This window comes from Pteropus alecto, unplaced genomic scaffold (assembly GCF_000325575.1).
Source record: "Pteropus alecto unplaced genomic scaffold, ASM32557v1 scaffold76, whole genome shotgun sequence".
NCBI classification, from domain to species: domain Eukaryota; kingdom Metazoa; phylum Chordata; class Mammalia; order Chiroptera; family Pteropodidae; genus Pteropus; species Pteropus alecto.
The window spans coordinates 15,551,183-15,572,048 of NW_006443138.1; the positions used below are offsets into that span (position 1 = coordinate 15,551,183).

A 20,866-nucleotide genomic window follows, 5' to 3' on the forward strand; every position below is an offset into this window, starting at 1 on the left:
TGTCTTCAAATACTGCTAAATGTACCTTGGGTGGCAAAGTCACCACTAGTTGAGAACTACTTGCTAAGCAGAGTCTGTCATACTAGGGTTTGGAATTATTTGCTTTTAAATTAAATTTGCTTTTGAATTGCATTTTCTTCTTTTGCTTATTTTAAAACCTATTTAGGGTTTCTATTTGATTTTTAGAAAGTTTGTTTCTATTTGGTTTTTAGAAAGTTTGTTGCCCGATTCTCTGAAATTCTATCCTTTTGCATCAGCAATGTTCCTGTTTAGCCTTCTAAGATAATTCAGGCAACTGAGACAAAAACGGTTAACCCCCCAATCCTGAGTGTTTGCAAACAATTGAGAGAGAAAATTTAGGCCAGTTTTGCTCTGGCTGGGTGACAAATCCCAGTTTCAGCTGACTTAAACGTAAGAGGAATTTATGAAAAGAGAAGACTGAAGAACCAGGCTCAGAAAAAAAGGCATACCCCAAGGAAGAATGGGCAGTGATGAAGAGTTAAGGAGAACCCACAAATTGTCTAGTAACCAGACTTGCCAACTTGACTCAGTCTCCTTCTAGATTGGCAGAGAATGAACATCTAATTGCCTAAATTTAGGTTACATGCCTAAAGTACCAGGCAGTGGGGAGAAAATGCCTTGTCCTCTCTGGATTTCATAGTAGGAATTGGGGCCCGACTTCTCTCTAGGACTCATCCTAGGGGAACTGCAATCTCATAAGAAGGAAGTTCAGATGCTGGACAGCCCAAGACAGAGCAGAACAAAACAATGCCACAAATACACTTTTGGGTACTTTATATTGGTCTGTAAGTGGGAATTGTGTATTTTCATGAATTATACAGAGACAGAGCTCACATCGGGCCTGAGTGGGATAGGCACTTGGTTACCAAATGATTTTGTTATTCATATGAGGCCTTGTTTTATTTTCTTAATAACCTGTTATGTTCCATGTTTTATTTTAGGTTTGCATTTTCAGCTTTTAGATGAGATTTAGTTTTTGATTAAAACCTTGTTCTTATTACTTAGGCATATTGTTACACCCTCATTTTATTAATATCAAGGCCTAAGAGACTGGTAAATTTTAATTGGTATACAGATTCAGAAGCTTATTTATATAATATAAAAATGTTATCTATATCAACATATTGAATGTGATTCATAACCGAACATCAGAGTTGAAGAAAAAGCTTTAGAGAAACCTAAAATCAGAAGAGTTAAATAATAGTGGTGGTTCTTCTCATTTGTTTTCTTTTTGATCAGTTACATAAGTATTTATGATAAATACACATCCACATTTTGCTTAAAAGTTTCTTTTTGCTAACTCATTTTGATTTTCTTCAGTCTAGACTCTTAGACCCTGTTGAGGTTTGTACTGGTTCATTGGTGTCAGTTTAGCCTGTCATCAAAGTACTTAAAAGGTCTGTTTCCCTCACCTGCTTATGGCGTCGGATTCCCCAGGCTTTTCTTCTCTAAAGCACTAAAGGAAGAACTGTTAGGAAAGAAGGAGTCATTGTGCCCCACTTTGATTACCAGCTTCTGGTTCCCTGTGGCCTTTATTTTATTTAGGTAGAAAAGAAACAGAAAGATTTAATGAGTAATGCCACTGCGAACAAACAAAAGGAAGTGCCTTTGTACTTTACTTGCTTTAATCTCCCTGGTCTCCTTTCTACTGGGAGTTTCTGGCTAGGTAAAACTTAAGTTAGTTAGCATTTCTTATTTAATTAGTGAACCAACAATTTTAGGCTAAATTGTTTCAGTGACATGAAGGATCTAAAGATTTTATAGGATGATTCAGAAGTACAGCTTTTCTGAAATTGTCGTCTTTGATATAGATCTGATCATTTAAACAACCCTTTAAGATTTTTGTGGACATTTGAGCCTGATTTGAGATCTGTCATTCATTCAACAAATATTTATTTTGTATGCCAAACCCTGTTAGGAGCAAAGAGATACAGGTAGAAGGAATGTAGAAGGGCCCATTCCCTGTTTTTAAGGAGCTAAAAAAGACATGTAACTGTTACGGAACAGAAAGAGTTTGCCCATCTAGCAATAGTAGAACCAAACATTAAATACTGAGAATTGTAGTGGAGAAATATTGGCTATTTCATTGATGAATGGCGCCATCCAGGAGAATGGGAAACCAATGCTTTAAAGACCTGACTCCCCAGTGGCATGTAGGTTACAGGTTATATAGGGCAAAATTATAAGACACTGTGGGTTAGGTGTTCAGGGTCATGTTAGGAGCTGATTGGTCAGAGGTAAAATAAGAGGTAAGGGTAATGAATTATTTCTTCAGGTCCTGAGGACATCTCTGAGGTCCTTCCTGGTATCCCTTTGACTAGTCTCATGGGAAAGTAGCCGGGGGATCATTCCACCTTAGGAACTGAAACATAACTTAGGTCAAGATGTTATCTTTGGCCTGCCAGAGGTCTGGACCATGTGACCATTAGTCAAGTCTGGGCTACTGTCTCCTGTTGCCTTAGGGTTTGTTGATTATCTGGGGGAAAGGCTGAATCTCAGATATGTATATAGAGAGATGATTTCTAGAGCTGAGATTTAATTTAATCATAAGGACTCTCGGTTTCATAACTGTAGTAAAGGTGAAAAGGAATTTTCACTCAAAAGGCTAATCAGCTCTTTGTTCTGCTTCTGTAGATATGCTTGCTGCATAGGCTGTACTCGAAATTAACTAAAGACTCATCTTCTTTTTGCTTGTTCTAAGCAACAAATATAACTGCCTGTACCCCTTAGCAACTCCCGCACTTTGTAACCATCTGAGGACAAATTAACCAATCAGCCCATGCCAAATAAGTTCTATATAAGGAATGTTGCAACTGAGCTCTGGTCCCAGATCTTCAGAGCTCTAGCTTCTTTGGGACCGCTGGTGTAATAAACCTGAGTTCTCTAACTCTCCGAGTGCTGCTTGGTTTCTTGCTGGTCTGATTTTTGCTACTTTTCTGCAACAAAGGCTATGATGGAGATAGTGTTATATTCTGTGGAAATACATGAGAAAGCCTCCAGTTTAGACAAGGGTTAATAGGACATAGGCAGGCTTTCTGGAAGAGTCAATGCATAAAATTAGCCCAAAGGACCAAAAATGGGAAGGGAAAATTGTGAGAAGAAGGAAGTACTGCAGATAGAAGGAACAGGACGTTCAGACATACTGAGGGAAGAGAGAAACTAGTACCCACAGTGGCTTTGGCAGAAAGTGCAATACAAGGGGGTGGGGGGAGAGAGAGCTCCAGTGAACCAGAATGGAGACTGTGAGTGCCACACTATATGTTTTTACTTTATCCTGGGGGAAGTAGAGAAAAAAGAACAAAAGTCAGCCCTGTGACCTGGTTCATTCTGACCACCGTGACTCATCCCCAGCCCCACTGCACTGCACACCCCAGCTGCCCTGCCTCCTGCGGTCAGTGTCTTTGTCTTGTTCTATTCACACCTTAGAGCCTTTGTAAACCCCTGCCCTCTCCTTGAAGTAGTTTTTATTTTAGAAATTTTATGGTTCATGATACCTGGATGTTATTTTTTCACTGAGATCTTCCTCGGCCATATTAAATACAAATGTTCCCATTCACACCACTTTATACCTTCTCTTTTCTGCTTTAAAAAAAAATAGCCATTTATTGCTCTGCCATTTTTAGTATTTTATCTTCTTTAGTGTTGTTTCTTCTTCTAGGATGTAAGTTCCATTAGGGCAGAGATTTTTGTTTTGTTCACAGAGAACAGTGCTTGGTACATGGTAAACATTTCTTGAATGACGAAGGAATGTGTGAATGAAATACTGTTTGAAATTTCTAAGTGACTCTAGCTTCCTTTACTGCAGGAACTTCTTATTTTTAAATAATATCAGCAGTAGAACTTAATCTTCTTTCCAAGTAAATTCTAACTTTTTATTATCTGTAAAGAATTTTAGCTTATTTATTTTTGGCTTGGTATTTAATGATGAATATTTCCTCCTGGAATTTCCCACATGTACAGTTCAGAAGATCTGTATTCCAGAAAACATGTTTGTGTTTGTTGTGTTTTTCTCTTAGCTCTTTTCAAAGTAGTAGTTATATGAGACCTCAGTGAAATAAAATGGGTGTTTGTGAGAGTTTGTATTTGTGTGTGTATATATGTGTGTGTATGTGTGTGTATATATATATGTATATGTGTATGTGTGAATACATATGTGTGTGTATATATATATATACACACACACACATATATAGTATACATTTTTAGAAATTCCTACATTGAATTTATTTTTCTCCATATCTAATTTTCTTTTGAATTTACCTCTGTATATGGTAAGTTTGTCTTATTTATATTCTAACAATTATACATTTTTATGTATTCACTAAATAAGAATGTAACCTCCCTAAAGGTCATTTGAGAAATTTTCATGAATATATGTATATAGGGAAATTGATGAAACGCAGTGTGTGCTAAATATTTCTGCTTTAATTTAAATTGAAAGTGTCTATTATCTCTACTAAAGGTAATTTTTGGAAATATAATTATGGCAGTGGTTGTAATTATGAAGGTTGAATAATTTAGAAGAGAAAATTACTCTGAAATCAAGGGTCATGTCCCATGAGAAGCCCTCCTGCCAACCTCTGCCCTTTAGAATGCTCTCTTCAAAGTATGAATTTCATCTTCTCAGAAATATGTCAGGGTGAGATAATATGATTTTCCTTTGTCACATTATCAGTATTTCCTTAAGCAAAAAACCTAAAATGTAAAAACAAGATGATACAGAAATTAAGTCTTTTCAGTGGTTGCCTTGTTGAGGGGGAAAGATACAACTGTGCCTATTCACAGTTTTCTTAAATGTCCTAAATAAGCAGTAAAAACTTCATTTGTGTTACAGTCAACTCCATTGAAAACTGTCTCTTTAAGGTAAATTACCTTTTTCTGCTTGGTAACTAGGTGAATGATGTTGGTGTGAGATTAACTTTACAGCAGTTCATGTATGTTTTTTCCTAGCATGTGCTTTTGTAAACTTTTATTGAAACATAATTCATTTTCAAATTAGTACACAGATCATAAGTATAAAGCTCGTTAGACTTTCACAAATAGAACATGCCCACGCAACCAGAGACGGAATATTCCCAGCCCCGCCCCCCAGAAACTCTTATAATATTTCCTTTTAGTCATTTCTCCCCCAGCCCTCACATGATTGTATCCAGACAGCAGAACAACATCCATGACGAAATTTACCTGCATTTGAGCTATATATAAGTTGAATAATAGGATGTCCTCTTTTGCATCTCGCATTATTTACTCAACTTTTTGTTAGTGAGATTTATTTCATTGCAAGAGGTTGTGGTATGGTCATTTGGGTAATGACTAGTTTGGGGCAATTACAAATAATAGTGCCATACTTATGTTTGTGCACTGATTTTGGTGAGAATATGTATGCATTTGTTTTGGGAATGTGCTTTGGAGTGAGATGGCTGGTTCATGAAATATGTGCATGTTCAGCTTGAGTAGATAGTGCCAAACAATTTTCCATAGTTGTCGTACCAATTTATGTCCCACTTGTGGTATATGAGAGTGCCAGTTGTCAACATTTGGTATTGAGAATCTCAAGTCTTCTCAGTTTGGCCTTTCTGGTGAAGGTGTAGTGATATTGCATTGTGGTTTCAAGTTGCTTTTCCCTAATGGCAAATGAAGTTGAACTTATTTTCCTGTGCTTCTTGGTCATATGTTCTACTTTTCAAAAGGGCCCGTTCAAATCTTTTGCCCATTTATTTTTCTATTGGACTGTTACCATGTTAGCAAGCTTTGGCAAAGACGTTCCCACAAAGAGAATACCTTATCAATATCTAAAAAACTTAAGAAAAAAGTAATGAAGGTCCTTTAGTGCAAGCGTTGATGAGTTAAATGTTTTTGAAAATCTAAAGCTGAGAAAATAGTCTCCCCTGTTTTACATATAATTAATGATAAAATTTATACTCTACTAGTCTCTACTAGTATTTCTTTGGAAGAAAACTTGGAAGCGAATGTCCTTTAGTTGAATAACTTAAAGCAGAAACATAAGCCCCAGTGTTTAAGGCTGGAAACGATCTACTGAAGATGATGCTTTGTTAGTACTTTTATTATCATTAAAAGGCTCTAGTTATGTTGATTATGAGTGGTCTGGCTCCACCCCATTTTCCTATAAGTCTCATTATTTTTCTGAGCTATTTTGTACAATGCATAATGCATTATAGCAGAACCACTTGTATTTAATTTGAAATTGAAGATGAGCATATATATATATATATGTATACCAACTACTGATTTAAATTTTTATCAAAATTATAACTAGAAACTTGTTTTGAATAACTTTTAGACAATAAAATTTAAGTAAAATTTAAGTTAGATTCTGAGAGTACTCCCTGTAAATAAAATAAATATTAGACCAATGTAACAGATAATATAGGAAGGAATTAATTAAATAAGAAAACAACACTTAAGTATTTCCTAGCTTCCTTTTTTCCATGTTCAAAACTAAAAATGTCTCAAGATAATTTTTACATCAGTCCAAATAGCAATATTATAACCTTTTGAATTTTCTCAGCCAGATTTTTAGAGAGATACATTGTTTCTGAGATCGATTTACTGTTTGAAGTGTAAACTTACTTCTTTGCATCTCCCCTAATTCCAGAAGCTATTTCACCATGCTTTGAAGTCTGGAATACTTTACTTGTACTTTCTCCATGCACAGTTCATTTCTGTTTTTTATTTTACTTATTAGTGTACTTGCATTATTAGCGTACCTACTCGTTAGTGTACCTCCCAACCAGAGTGAAAATTCCTTGAGGATAGCAATAACATTATATTTTCTTTATTTAATTTAGCTACACAATGCTTAATACAAGCCTCACAGCATAAGCTCATGTTATATGCTGAATGAATTCATGAGAACATTCAATAAGTCATTCATTAAAAAGTAAATACAAATATAATTTTTGTCTATGAGAAATAATTATTTCCAAAAATATTACTTGTCTCCTCTACATTGTGATTTTTTTTCCTGGGGAAGTTTTATTTTTTGATAAGGTGAAAATCTTGTTTTAATGCACTGTCCATTGGGTTTATATACTGACTTATCTAAAGCTCTTCTTAAATTTGCCTTACTTGGCCAATCTTAGAAACCTGGAAATCTGGTACATGGCTTTTATTTTTACATATGTTTAATTTATTTTTATCATTCATTGATAGGTTCTTAATTAGATAATTTGTCTCATCTTCAGGGTGGCTAAACTCTGATCTTTTATAAAGTTAACAAACTCAGTAAATTACCTACTTTGAATTTAATTTCTTGCACTGGAATGATGATAGGGTAAAATTTATTTATTTATTCAAAACATACTTTTAAGACACCTAATATATATCAGGCACTACTGTGGACACCATGGATTACAGTAGTGAACGATATAGTCTTTGCCCATAGGAAGATTGCACTTTAATTGGAGAGATACGTTATGAATAAAAATATAGTACAATATAAGTGAAAAAAATAATACAGTAGAAGTGAAGAAAAATATAAAGCTACAGAATGACTTGGGCTGCCATTTTAGCTAGATTTGTCAGGGAACACTACTTGTTGCGAGATGACCCAGTGACATAGACCCTGTGTGAACACTTGTGTGACAGTTGTATCAGGCAAAGCCCCTGAAGTAAGAATGGACTTGGGTCACTGGTGAGAGCCAGGAGGCCAGTGATAAGAGGAGAGTGGTGGAAGATGATGTTGGGAGAGTGTTCAGGAGTCAGATTATATAGGACCTTGCAGGCCATGGTAAAGACTATGTTTTATTCCAAGTGTGATGGGAAGCTCCTGAATTTTATTCTAAGTATAATAGGAAACTCTATGTTTTTAAAAGAATAACTTTGGCTTCCCTGAAGAAGAAAAGATACGACTATAGTGGGCAAGATTGGACACCTGGAGATGGTAAATGGTTCAAAAGAGAAATGAATAGGCACCACTTAACTTAAATCCCCTTAATAATAGCAGCATTTGCATGTATGTGGGCAGTTAAAAGATAGAATGTGGATTGTACCAGGTGGAAGCTATTCCATGTATGTGTCTTATCTTGGATCTCTGACTACACCTACTAGCTTTGAAAAAAGTCTGATTCAGCCTACCATAGAGTAGCCACCTATAAATCCCCATCATTCACAGTGTTTTTAATCTTGCACTCCAAGAGAAGGCTTCTGTATAATTTTCAAGTAGAATCCTAGAAAGATAGACTATTTCTTGTAAGTGCATTAGTTCCCTTTCTTTCAGTTACATTAAAGAAATACTTGGATGATTTTTGTCAGTAAAAAGTTGCCTAATAACTGATATAATACTTTTCAAAAAATTTTCTTAAATGTTAGGTTAAAGGCTAAGCTGCTAAAACAAAGATACTCAATAATATAGTGGCTTGAAATTTAAAAAGCATTTCTCATCCAGAATTGATGAGGTTCAGTTGGTATGATCCAGATGAAATCTTACTGTCCCTTTATCTCCTAGTTCAGCAGTACCCAACCTTTTTGGCACCAGATACCAGTGCTCCTATGAGAATCTAATGTCTGATGATCTGAGGTGGAGCTAGCTCTGTCGAGCAGCTGCAAATACAGATAAACCTTTGCTTACTGGCCTGCTGCTCACCTCTTGTTGTACGGCCCAGTTCCTAACAGACTGTGGACCGGTACTGTCGCGACCTGCATGACTAGACGGTTAACCTGAGGAGGGGGCGGCGATGGAGGATTAAGAAAAACACAGAGACATAATATAGGAAAAGCTGGGGTCAGGTGGGACACTGCACTCTGATGGAGATACAATGACCCTGAGGCAAGCGCAGCGCATTTATTATATACACCTAAAGGTCAAGGAGAGGGTGGGAGTCTTCTTCTTGGGACTTGAAACTTGCTGGCAACAATAATCTCCCGAAGGCCTGTCTGTACCTGCTGGTTATCTGTGCTAAACCACAAGCAGCCATCTGTTCTTTGTTTGCTTCTCTGCCCTTGGCAGAATGCAACATAGTCGGGCATGGCTTTACCAATACTTCGGCCATGGGTCAGTCTCAGATCTGGCTCTACATGGTACCAGACTGAAGTCTAGGGGTTAGGGACCCCTGCCCTAGTTCATTGCACTTTTTTTCATCTTTGAAGCAGAAGCAAAGGCACATGTATCCCCACCCGTGGGATGGCATAAGAGAATGCAAAGAATCAGATATGCTGTTTTAAGGCCCTTACACCAAATGTCAGACACCTCCCTGCACATTCCATTTGTCCATCAGCTTCAAGGAAGTCTGGGAAATCCCATGTAGCTGGATGAATTTTGATGGAAAATTGGGAGCTTCTACCACAAATATTCTTATATTTTATAGGTAAAATAAATGCCAGATTGTACATATAAATAATTGTAACCTGTTAATGTCAATAAATAATGAGTCCTGGGAAACAAATAACAAATATTTTTAGCTAAAAATAAAGTTTCATAGTATGCTAGAGATAAAGAAGGAAGACGTATTCAATGATCTGTATGCCTCAGACATATCTTGAATGCTATAGTGTATTGCTTATTGTATTAGGCAGTGAGGTCAAAAAGATGAATAAGACATGGTTCCTGCGTTCAAATAGTTCATAGTTTGCCTGGTGAGAAAAAGACAAAAATAGATGAGTGATAAAATAGCCAGAAAGCTTTGTGCATTTGTAGCACAGAGGAAGAAGGGACCAACTTGGCCCTAAAAGGTCAGAGAAGGTTTTGCTGAGGAGGTAATGTGTTAGCTAAGTCATGAAAGAAAGATAGATATAAGTGCTGCAGGCATAGTTGATCTCGCTGCAGGTGTCCCTGAAGTCTATATCAGACGTGTATATTTAGGAGTTGGAGATGACATCTTTATTGATGAAGGCATGCACTCTGAAGACAACTGACTGTCTTTGTTGGCTGAAGTTCTAGGCTTGCAGGATAAATTTAAAAAGGAAACAAAATGGGAAGATTATCGAAGAGTAGAGGAAGGAGGCAGTTGTTAAATTCAAGGAAGAACAGAAAAGAAAAAGAAAAAAATATGTTCCTACAAGTGAAAGTGTGGTTGTTAACAATTATTCTTTTATCTGTTGACTGACACCTGCACCTTTCTTTATGTAGTCAGCAACTTTAGGACAGCTGTGAATGCATCAACTTTCAGTTTCTGACCTTCGATAATGTATGAAACTATGAAATTATTTGACCTGACATAATTTTCATAGCAAGTAGAGAGTAAAGCTAATTAACATAAATTGAAGACAGTGAGTGTGGTTCAAGTGATGTAAATAAGGATATAAGGATAGAATCATATTTTGAGGGTATGAAACAAAATATTTTTCATATAAAACTTTTTGAAATCAATAAATATGTAGATATGGGAAGTGATGCTATTAACATTATTTTAATTCATTTGGCAGTTTTATTCTCACGTTTTTGCACTTTGTAATAGTTAAGTAAAATAAATTTGAATAAATCAATGAAAGGTTACATTTGATAGAATTATTGTCAAGATTCGAGATCTGGGGGAAATTGATTATTCATTTTCTCATGCCATACTTGATTTAAGATAATTTTGTTTCCATTACAAAACTGAATTGCATTAACTTTATCATGTATAGTTTTTATGGGAAATTTGATCTATTTATGAATATTTATGATAAATTCTTGGCATGTGTGATGATCTATGTTTGTTTTGTTTATTAGTTGCTAGTCAGTGCATTACGTTTGTGAATTTTTCATTTAAAAAATATGTATGGCTCCTTTTGTAATGTTAATGCTATTGGAACAGACCCAACTATTGCAATGATCTCATGTCCTTGTACCACTCTTAGGTTTTTAAGAAGTTCTCTGTGAGCCTTTTGTATATATTGATTGATTTCCAGGATGTATTGACCAACAAAACCATAATGGTTAACAGAAACATAACGGAATGCTGGGAAGTGCGTCTGATGTATCTGATGTCGTTGTGTTTTATGTAATGTCTGTAAAAATGCCGGGGTATTTGTTTAATTAAAGCTTTGATTAAGTAATCAGTGCAGAATTGTTCTAAATGATACAAGGTTCCTGTTGACATCTCTTGATCTTTTTATATTTACCTTTCTTTAGAAGAAGAAAGAAATCAAAGAAACCATTTTTCCTCTCAAAATTGTGAGACATACAAACACTTTATAAAGGAAAAACATTCTTATATACTTTAAGTATGGACTGAAATTATTTTTATTTTAATGTACAGTTAAAACTAGGCCTTGATATTTTCTTTAAGCTCGTTACATATACAAAGCCTTATCTGATTTATGAATAGGATAAAAGCAAATCTACAAAGTCAGTCAAGCTCAAATTTACAATGTTAGTTTTATATAGTGAGTGATATTTTGTTGGAACTGAATGTCTTATTACAAAGTGCTTGTGGTTCTGAGTGCTGTGGCTCTAGGTCCTTTGAATTTGGCAACATATTTCTTGTGATGCCTCAGATCTTTTGTCACCGAAGTTCTGAACTTTCATAAAACTTTTTATTATAAAATACACCATGACATCATCTGGCCTTTACTTACATGAGATTATAAAAACAAATACAAAAAATGCAGTGAAATTGCTTGAGTGCTCAAATAATTCAGAATTTGCAGTATTTATTTTTAAAATTGTCATCAAAATGAAAACACAAAATTTAAAAATTCTCATAGAGAACTCATGGACCTTGAGCATACCTCCATAGCCCCCATTTTGAGAAACACTACATTAAACAATTTATTAGATAAAGTGAGAGGAATTTGACTTTAATTTACAACATGAGTTAATGGTATTTAAAAAATATATTCTCCATTAGTCATTTAATGTGATGTTCATAGCAGCCACACAGCAATTGTTTTAAAATAATAACTTTTACATTTTGCATGTATAAGCAAATATGAAGGGGAATAATAGCCACAGTCTTTATGTTTTTTTGAAGGAATATAGCCATATCTAGGTGACTTATTTAAATTTGTTCTGAATTGGATGATCTTTATTAAGAGAATATATTAGATTCTGTACCTTTTAAAACATAAATTTGCAAAACTTTGCATGTTAACCACATTATGCTAGATCTTTTAGATATCTACATAAAGATGTGAATGCAAAATTGTGATAAATGACTTCTCTAATCGTTAAATTTTCTGTTTCATTTTAGTCCAGGTGGGTTATATTTTTAAAAATGTAATAAAACTTGCTTCAGTACTTGGAATATTCTCTTTAGAAACACTCTAGGAAACATACAGAAAGTAATCAACTTTGAATTGAGCTATATTTTAAAAATTCATTTGAGAACTCTTTAATTGGAATTTGTACTGTATTTCTCCATCTGTCTATGAATGGTACTTTTCTGAGTGCTGTTTACAATGCAATCTAGCCACCAAACTGCTTAGCACACAAATTAGCTGCAATGCAGTGCATTAGCAAAGAAAAATAATAAAGATAATATTCTTGCAATGCTCATAATTGAAAATACAATGAATACAAATTTAAAATAATTGGAAATACTGGTGCTAGAGAAAAGCAGGTTCAGTAAGAGGAAAGTGTAGAGATAGATAGAGACCAATGAAGAATTTTTGAGAAGTCTTTCTGAGCGTTTTAAAGAGTTGTAGAAGTTGATGTTACCTTGGAGGAGGCAAGTGGAGGTAGTCTGTGAGAAAGAGATTGCCTGAGGTGGTGGGAAAGGTGAGCCTTGGGGTGAGCAGTGGAGGGGAAGGGGGACATCATACTGTAATTTTCCAAGGACAAAAGAAGGACATTGTGAAGAGGGTCAGCTGGAAACAGATGCATGAAGGAGTTCTAGACTTTGGCTTTTTTGGTAGATGGAAGGTGGGGAAAGGGTAAAGAACATATATAAATTGGGGCTCATAACTTTCAGAGTGTCTATTTTCAACCTCTGGTCTTCTTACACAATGCAACAAAACCACATTATTGGACAGTTTGCATTTTTAGACATGGTATCCATTTAACTACTATGGTTTTAAATGGTTTTGACTTTGCGTGGTCACTACCTAAAGGTCCATTTTGTTTTCACCTTTCTGTTTATCCTGATTAGATTTTTCTTTAATAACACAACCCTGTTGTTGATATCTTCACTGTCTTGCACATTATTTTTCCGTCTCACCTCTGTGGCAGAACTCCAGATGTGGATCAATCCAATTCTTTACTATCTTCACTCCTGTATCTTAATATGTTGAATCCTGTTAGAGAAAAATCACATAACTACAGATATGGGTTTACTATACATTCATGGTTTCCAGTATCCACGGGACTTCAATACTGAATTTTAATATTTTCTTGAGCATTTATTTAATAAGTTTTGTCCTCTGCCCTCTAAATGTTAAACTTTTGACTTTTCCACTTCCATGTCTTATATTTAACAGGGAACATTAATTCAAGCTCAGAATCCAACTTTTTGAACAGCATCACTTTCCAGCTAGTTGATAAAATCAAAACCTGGACCCATTCTTAAACTTCCCTCCTTCTGCTACTTCCTTGCATCCATCAATCACCAATCCCTATGTAGTCTCCTCTAAGTAGTTCTCAAATCATATCATTTATTTTTATCTCCATTGCCACGATCCTATTTCTTGCAATGATCATTGCATTGTAAGAATATGGAAAGTGCCTTCTTCTAAAGAGGACTTAACACTTTTGAATTATTACATTGTTCTTAGGATAAATCTAAACTTAACAGGGCTTAACAAAGCTCTAAATGATATGTGATACTCTATCTCTTTATACTTTCCAGCCCATCTCACAACCGTCTTCACCCTGAATTCTGAACTTCCATTCTGTCCATTCTGAACTTCTTTTATTTTCTCAGGCAAATGCCTGATTTAAATAACGAATACCATGAGAATTAGGAACTTTGGCAGAAACTATCAAATGAATAAAAGCATGAGGAAATCATTATTACTCAACTATTAGAATAGAAAGATGTTAAAATGGTAAAAAAGTGGAGGCAATCATTATTCTTTTCTTTCTATTTACATGCACTTTCTTTTTTGTTACATACACTTTTGTCTTGTCATGTGTTCATGATAGACATCAATTACATTTATCATTCTTTTAGACCTTGGACTTCTTGATGGTAGGATATTTTCTCTGTCAACAATGGCCTGTTAGGTAGAAACACTATTTTAAAATTAACAAGGCGTTTCTTTCAAGATGTGATAAATTCTGATGATCTACTTGTAAGTCACAACGTATGAATATTAAAGAAATGGAAGGGTATATTCAATGACAAGTCTCTGAGCACATATGCCTAGAAAAATGTAAGATCGAACTAATTTTCTATGAAACATAGTTTGAAAATCCTATTAGTCTTGAAAGTACACATATTATTGAAATTACAATTATTTTGAGTCTACCATAAATGTATTAAACAATTCTCTATTTCATTTTGCTTGCAAACACATAATCTTAAAATGACCAAATATTGATTGAAACTCACTTGCGAAGAAAATGGAAATGAGAAAAATGATTATTCTGAGTAAAGACATTTACTCCTTCATTTGGAGAAAAGTTATATGAGAAGTATGTTAGTAAGTATGAAGTATGTTTTCTAGCCCACTGGCAGATAACTGTTTTGAACAGAGGATTTTACAGTTTTTCTTCCAAAACTTAGTAGAATCCATTTTTAAATATGAAATATATTTTCCTCTGTGTTTTAGATAATAATAATAAATTCTACTCTTGAATATAAGTGGTACACTTTTATCTTTTGAGGAAAGATTTATCTTCTTTTATTAATATCATCCCTACTTTCCTGCTATTGAAAGGCCTATCTCACAATTGAATTGATTTAGTATAGTATATTTAAATGAAAATTATCTCAATGTCATACCCAATAAATTGTCACTTTAAAAAAAATTACATTTCTAGAAGCTTCTTATGCGATATGAAACTATTGATATTCCTGAAAGTTTCCCTTTCAAAAAACTTACTTTTAGTATCATTTCAGATCTTCAGCAGTTTTAGTATAACTGGTTCTTTTTGCAAGTATTTACCTGGATGCATAGTTGGTGTATGACTAAAAGAATAATCTATTCAACAGAAATTTTTATTTTTTTTTGTATTTCTCTATGTCTGTACAAGTAAAAAAACCAAAAATGTGTGTATGGTATGTGTTTGTACACAAGTACAAGATTAACTTAATATATTTAAATGTAAAATGCTGGTATTTTAGGTAATTGTCTCTTTCTATGGGAAATTTGTGTATTCTGAAGAACAAATTACTTATTCCTAATTTTAGTAAATTTCTCAGTTAGTATACTTGGCTTTTAAATCAGTTATGTTTTCTGTGATTGATTAGACTAGAATTTGCTGTGTAACGTCATTTAGCTTGAAAATATGTTTTCTCTTTGTCTTTTCTTTCATATAATTTTCTTTGACATGGACGTGAGGTTGCCCATGATTGTTATCTTTTTGCCAAAATTTGGACACCAACACTATCTTTGTCGTTCAAACTGATTTTCTTTAGGTGGACACACTTGCTGTTTGTGAAGCAAGTGCTAATATACTCCATAGAACATAGTTTTTGGTCAATTTCAGCTGTTTATATCTGTCAGGGGCATTTGGTCATGAAATTATACTAATCCTCAGACTGCTTTTGAATGAAGATTTTCCAGAATGAATACATAAAATATTTGTGGAAATCTTTTTCATTATTTATACTAATATGTTTTCATTATGTAATTCTAAAATTTAAAGTTTTACTTGTATCTAAACCAAATGTGTGTCATATATAAACCAAATATATATGTATACCATTTTACATTACGTGAATATCAGTTGTTGCATTTTCCTATTTTATCATTACTATTTATATAAGCTGTTTTTTTCCTAGATTCCAAATTACTTTGCTTTAAGGACCATGTCTTCCTTAGTTTAGCTTCTGCAGACTTGACCTCAGTATAAGACATATAGCAGATACTATATAAATCGAATCAATGACAGGATACTTATATTTTAAAATGGCTTTAAATTAGTACCAACATAATGATTAATTTTAGTAGGAAGAAGCAACGTTGTGTCTAAATAAGTGTATACATTCATTGTGTTTCTTCAAGCTTCCTTCACATCTCAGTTATCCTCATGCGAGCAGCGTGACATGGCTTGACCATGACTGCGTGGGATGTATTGCCCTTGACGTCAGAATGAAACCCAAATTTGGTGGTATACGCCTGATATAACACTATCAAATCATTGATAAATTAAAACACAATTTTAAGAGGGCGCAAAAATGAATATGGAATGGATTAATGGCACACGATTTAACTTTAGTTGAAAAACAATAGGTTATAAAGGTATACATTAAAATATTTTCTCTTTGGATAATAATAGAAATTAAAAATCCATACTCAGACATCTATACTAAGATAAGAATATATATAGAACATTGAATAAAAATAATATTTTCCTTCTCTCAATAATTTTTCATTTGAAGTCAATAAAAACAAGATGAACCCTTAAATAGCAATCAGCAAATAGTCTTTTGTGTTGGAATTTCATAGCCCTTTGTTTGAGTTATTACAAACTTTTAGGTAACTGAGATTTCTAGATTTTTCCTCTTATCTCTCACTGTTGCTTACACTTATCTTCGAAATGATTTTATTTGCCTCTGGGACAAGACTATTATGTGCTCTGCTCTGGGGCTCCCATACTGACCAATTCTAGATTTAATAATAAGGACTATTTTTAATGAAGCATTCTTAAATATTTTAATATTGAATCAATGTCCATTTATTTTTTTCTTGCTGTAAGCTAATGTTTTTCATAAGCCTATTTATTTGAAGTCTCATCAGAAACATATATATATATATTTATACACATATTCATGTGTATATATTAAATTTAGAAGTTACAATGCACAATTTTACTGGTGTGACATATGGTTCTGGAAAGTATTGAAAAATGATTTTTCTCTACTGATCATGTAATTTTGCCTTCAGAGCATCTATCAAAACATTGAGGAGTAGCTGCAAGAAGCAAGGTTGAGGTGGGCCAAATGTACACCATCTAGTGGTTATATAGATCTGATGCAGCCTAATTTGACTGCAGTTTGTTTTCAGGACTGCGGTGAACAACTAGGATACCTACAGGAGCCAAGCAAACAATATAAAATAGAAGTGGGTGGGAGAAAAATCAGTTATTGGCATATATCACATTCTATGATTACGGAACTGTAGTATAAGTACATTACATAAATGGATGTAGACAAATATATTTTAAACTCAGAATGGCAAGAAAAATGCTTTGTGATAAATAGCCCCAGTGAATGGTGTGGTCTGTGGCAAGCCAAGCAATTGATCATCAGGTTCCATTGATTATTGTCATTCAAGGACTCAAATCCAGTGTTGCTAGACCTTCTAATTTTTCAAGAGAACCTGGGAATCTGGATTTGTATATAAAACTTCTAATTTTAATATGTTGGGTCATTTTTTAACGATGTGCTATGGCCCTAACTTAAATACATCTTGTGGTCACATTAGGCCATTTTGAGATCAAGGTCTTGAATTTGTTAATTTTAATTCTTTCAGAAGACAGAAAAATTTGGGGCATCTTTCAGCAACATTGTGAAGTGAGACTGGAATGTAAAGTTACTGAGTCATTGCTAGATGGGGTCTTGTTGAAGATTATTTTTATTTGCAACTAGACACTATCAAGATGCTGACGTTATTGCTGTAAACAAGACAAACTCTCGCCATTGGTCTCTCCCAGTGCTATACCTTAAATGGTACACCCAGTAACATGATCACAGAGCACGGGCACACTCTGCAGGATTGCACACCAAGTTGTTTGGATATGACTTTCCAGTATTTATTTTGGTTCTTAAACTCCATGTAGAATTTAAGTTCATGATTTATATTACTCTGGTGTATCTTTCTTGTAACTTTCTGCAGGGCAGCTTTAAGTTCTTAAAAAATAGCACTAAATTATGGTTTGCAATATAGGAAAGAATAAAACCCTGATACAGTGTTTGTTTGTTTCTTTCACCAGCTTCCTTAACCTTGACCACAGCTTTCCCCATCTGCACAGAGGAAGGGAATGAAGAGAAAAAGTAATAAGAATGATCAGGATTCAGAATCTTTTGAACTTTTTCAAAAAGTAGGAGAGGCAGAATGAAATGAAAGGCACTGCAAATAGCCATGTGTCCTAATTTCTTCTCTCAGGTGTCCTCTCTTTATTATCTTGAGCAGTCATGTTCAAAGGCAAGCCACAGTCCTTCCAGCTGTCCACCAGATTCCTTCAGACCCTGAGTTCTCTCACTCCATCTACAACCACCTTCTCACTTGTACTTTCTGTTTCAGATCCCCTGGTCTCCCCGCTGTTCCCCAGTTACATCACATGTGATCCCCCTTACGCCTTTGTACTGGTGTTCTCTCTGCCTGAAACAGTATATCACAGATATTCACTTATTCTCAACTTTCTACATGTCTTTGTTAAAATGTCACTTTCTTAGTGAGGTCTACCCTAATGTACCACTGAGAATTATGTCCCCTGCACCCCTAATACCCTCTACTTTGCTCTATTCCCATTCCCTGACAGCATTAATTACCTTTAACGTAATATGTAATTTACTTATTATGTTTATTGTAAGTATTTCCTCTTCTAAAACATAAATACTCTGAGGATAGAGATCTTTGTTTTGTTTTGTTTACTGTTATTTCAGAAAACAGTGTCTGGCATATAAGGCACTAAATATATGTATTTTTAAATGAAAGACTGTCTAACTTCTTATTCATTTAGATCGGGGCATATTTCCCATAGCTTTCTGTAATTGCCCGTGAAAGGTTTCTTGCAACAAATTGTGTCTTATGGGCTTATAACCTATTTTGTCTTTATTACTAGAAATTGCAAGAACACAAGTTAAGAGTAAAGAGATATTTGTATGATTGGTCTCCAAAACACACGTTAAAAAGAAGTTTGTATGTTTGGTTTCAATATAGAGGGCAATCACTTTGTATAGAAAATTAGTATAAAAAACTATAAAGAAAAATTGGCATAAAGCAGTAAAAAGGGCAAGAGTATTAGGTCAAAAGACCTGTGATTATATCCTGGTTACACCACTTACTAGCTCTCTCACCTCTGGTTAGTTAGTTATTATTTCTGAGCCTCAGTTACCTTATCTTTAAAATAGGAATAATAATAATAATAATAATAAGGATGATAATAATAAATTATGTCTTTTTACCTTATAAGTGTATAATGATATGTTTTCTTTCTTAATACATTCTTGTTTCCTTCAACAATTAACCCAACATTTCTCTAAAGTTATAATTACTTTGATTGTACTATTCATGTGACAGTTCTACTTTTTAGAATAAAAGCTCTGCAAGGACACATCTGAGTCTTTGTTTTTCAATGTCATGTTTTCAACTCTAAAGATGATATACAACACATAACAGTTGCTCAATAAATATGTTGTTGAATAAATAATTCAGCAAATTTAAACCATGAATTTCATAAGGTATAATAATAGTAAGTTGGTTTATAGTCAGTTATTATAATAGAGATGTCTGTTACTATTGTGATTGTTTAAACCTTTACCATCATCATCATCATCAAATATGTGTTACTCAGGCTTTTTTAATCCACTACCAAGAGGATTAAAAATTACCTTAGAAATTTAGTGAAATAACACAGAAAACACTTTGCTGATCTAATGATTTTGTTCTAGGTCTCTAAGCTGGCTGGTGTTTTGGTCAAGCACGGTGTCAAGAAAGGTGACACTGTGGTCATCTACATGCCCATGATCCCACAGGCAATATATACCATGCTTTCATGTGCAAGGATAGGAGCCATCCATAGTCTTATATTTGGGGGATTTGCATCCAAAGAACTAAGTAGTCGCATTGATCATGCAAAGGTAAGTGCTTTATTTGGGGGAAATCAAGTAGTAGCTATGTATGGTATAGCCATATTTGAAGATGGATCATCCAAGAGTGATTTGTACTTATTAGATCCTCCTTTCAAATAGGGTACTTAAAATGTGCTTTTTCTTTGGCACATATCAAGTAACTAAAAATTTATTTTTGAGTCAGTCCTATGTGAAAGACATCTTGCTAGGTGCTGTGAGAAATATAAAATATAATGCCTTTTAAGTTAGCTTGCTATATATTTCAGTGCATGAGACAAGTAAAATAACTAATAACTAATTTATTCAACATATATTTATTAGGCTCCCACTATGTGCCTGGTACTGAAGTAGGAACAGGAAAATAAATTATACTTGTCAAATGGATGGGACACATAACAGATTTTATAATCTACATACTGCCAGGAATGGTTAAGAGGGGTTGTCAGGAACAGGTGAAGTTACATGTCTAAATGGGGTACTAAAATAACAAACTTGATAAAGCTGTTATAAAATATCATTGCGATGTTGAATTTACACTTAGCACAATGCCTGTCCTAGAGTACTCATTAAAAAAAAAAGTTAGCTATTCTTATTCTATGAATTTAGAGTAGGGATCAACAAACATTTTTCTGTATGTTACCTGATAGTAAATATTTTAGGCATTGCGGGTTATATGATTTCTATTGCAGCTACTCATCTGTGTTGTTGTAGCACAAAAGCAGCTTTAGTTGCTACAGAAAGGAAGGGCATAGCAATGTTCCAGTAAATCTTTATGGAAACATGGTGTAGGCAGGGTGTTGTTCTCAACCGTAGTTTGCAGATCCCTGATTTAGAGGAAGGAGTGGGTTTAGTTGGGAGGCCAAAGAAGGCTTCCCGAAGGACATGAGATTTGAGTTAGCTCTTGGCTAAGATTCAGCTAGCTGAGGAGAATGACATCATGGGATCCCAAAGGTGAGGAAAAGAAGATGAGTCTAGCTTTAGAGGCAGGAAAGGGTAAAATTCATTTG

At 34.3% G+C, this 20,866-nt stretch overlaps 1 protein-coding gene across 2 annotated transcripts in view; it reads left to right on the plus strand.

Annotated features, from left to right (window-relative positions):
- Positions 1-20,866, plus strand: part of ACSS3 (acyl-CoA synthetase short chain family member 3) — a 150,743-nt gene that overhangs the window by 31,128 nt on the left and 98,749 nt on the right. For both annotated transcript variants that reach the window (XM_015598535.2, XM_006923789.3), the window contains exon 3: positions 19,680-19,868. In XM_015598535.2, the coding sequence (XP_015454021.1) occupies positions 19,680-19,868 (189 nt within the window). The remainder of the gene's footprint in view (positions 1-19,679; positions 19,869-20,866) is intronic.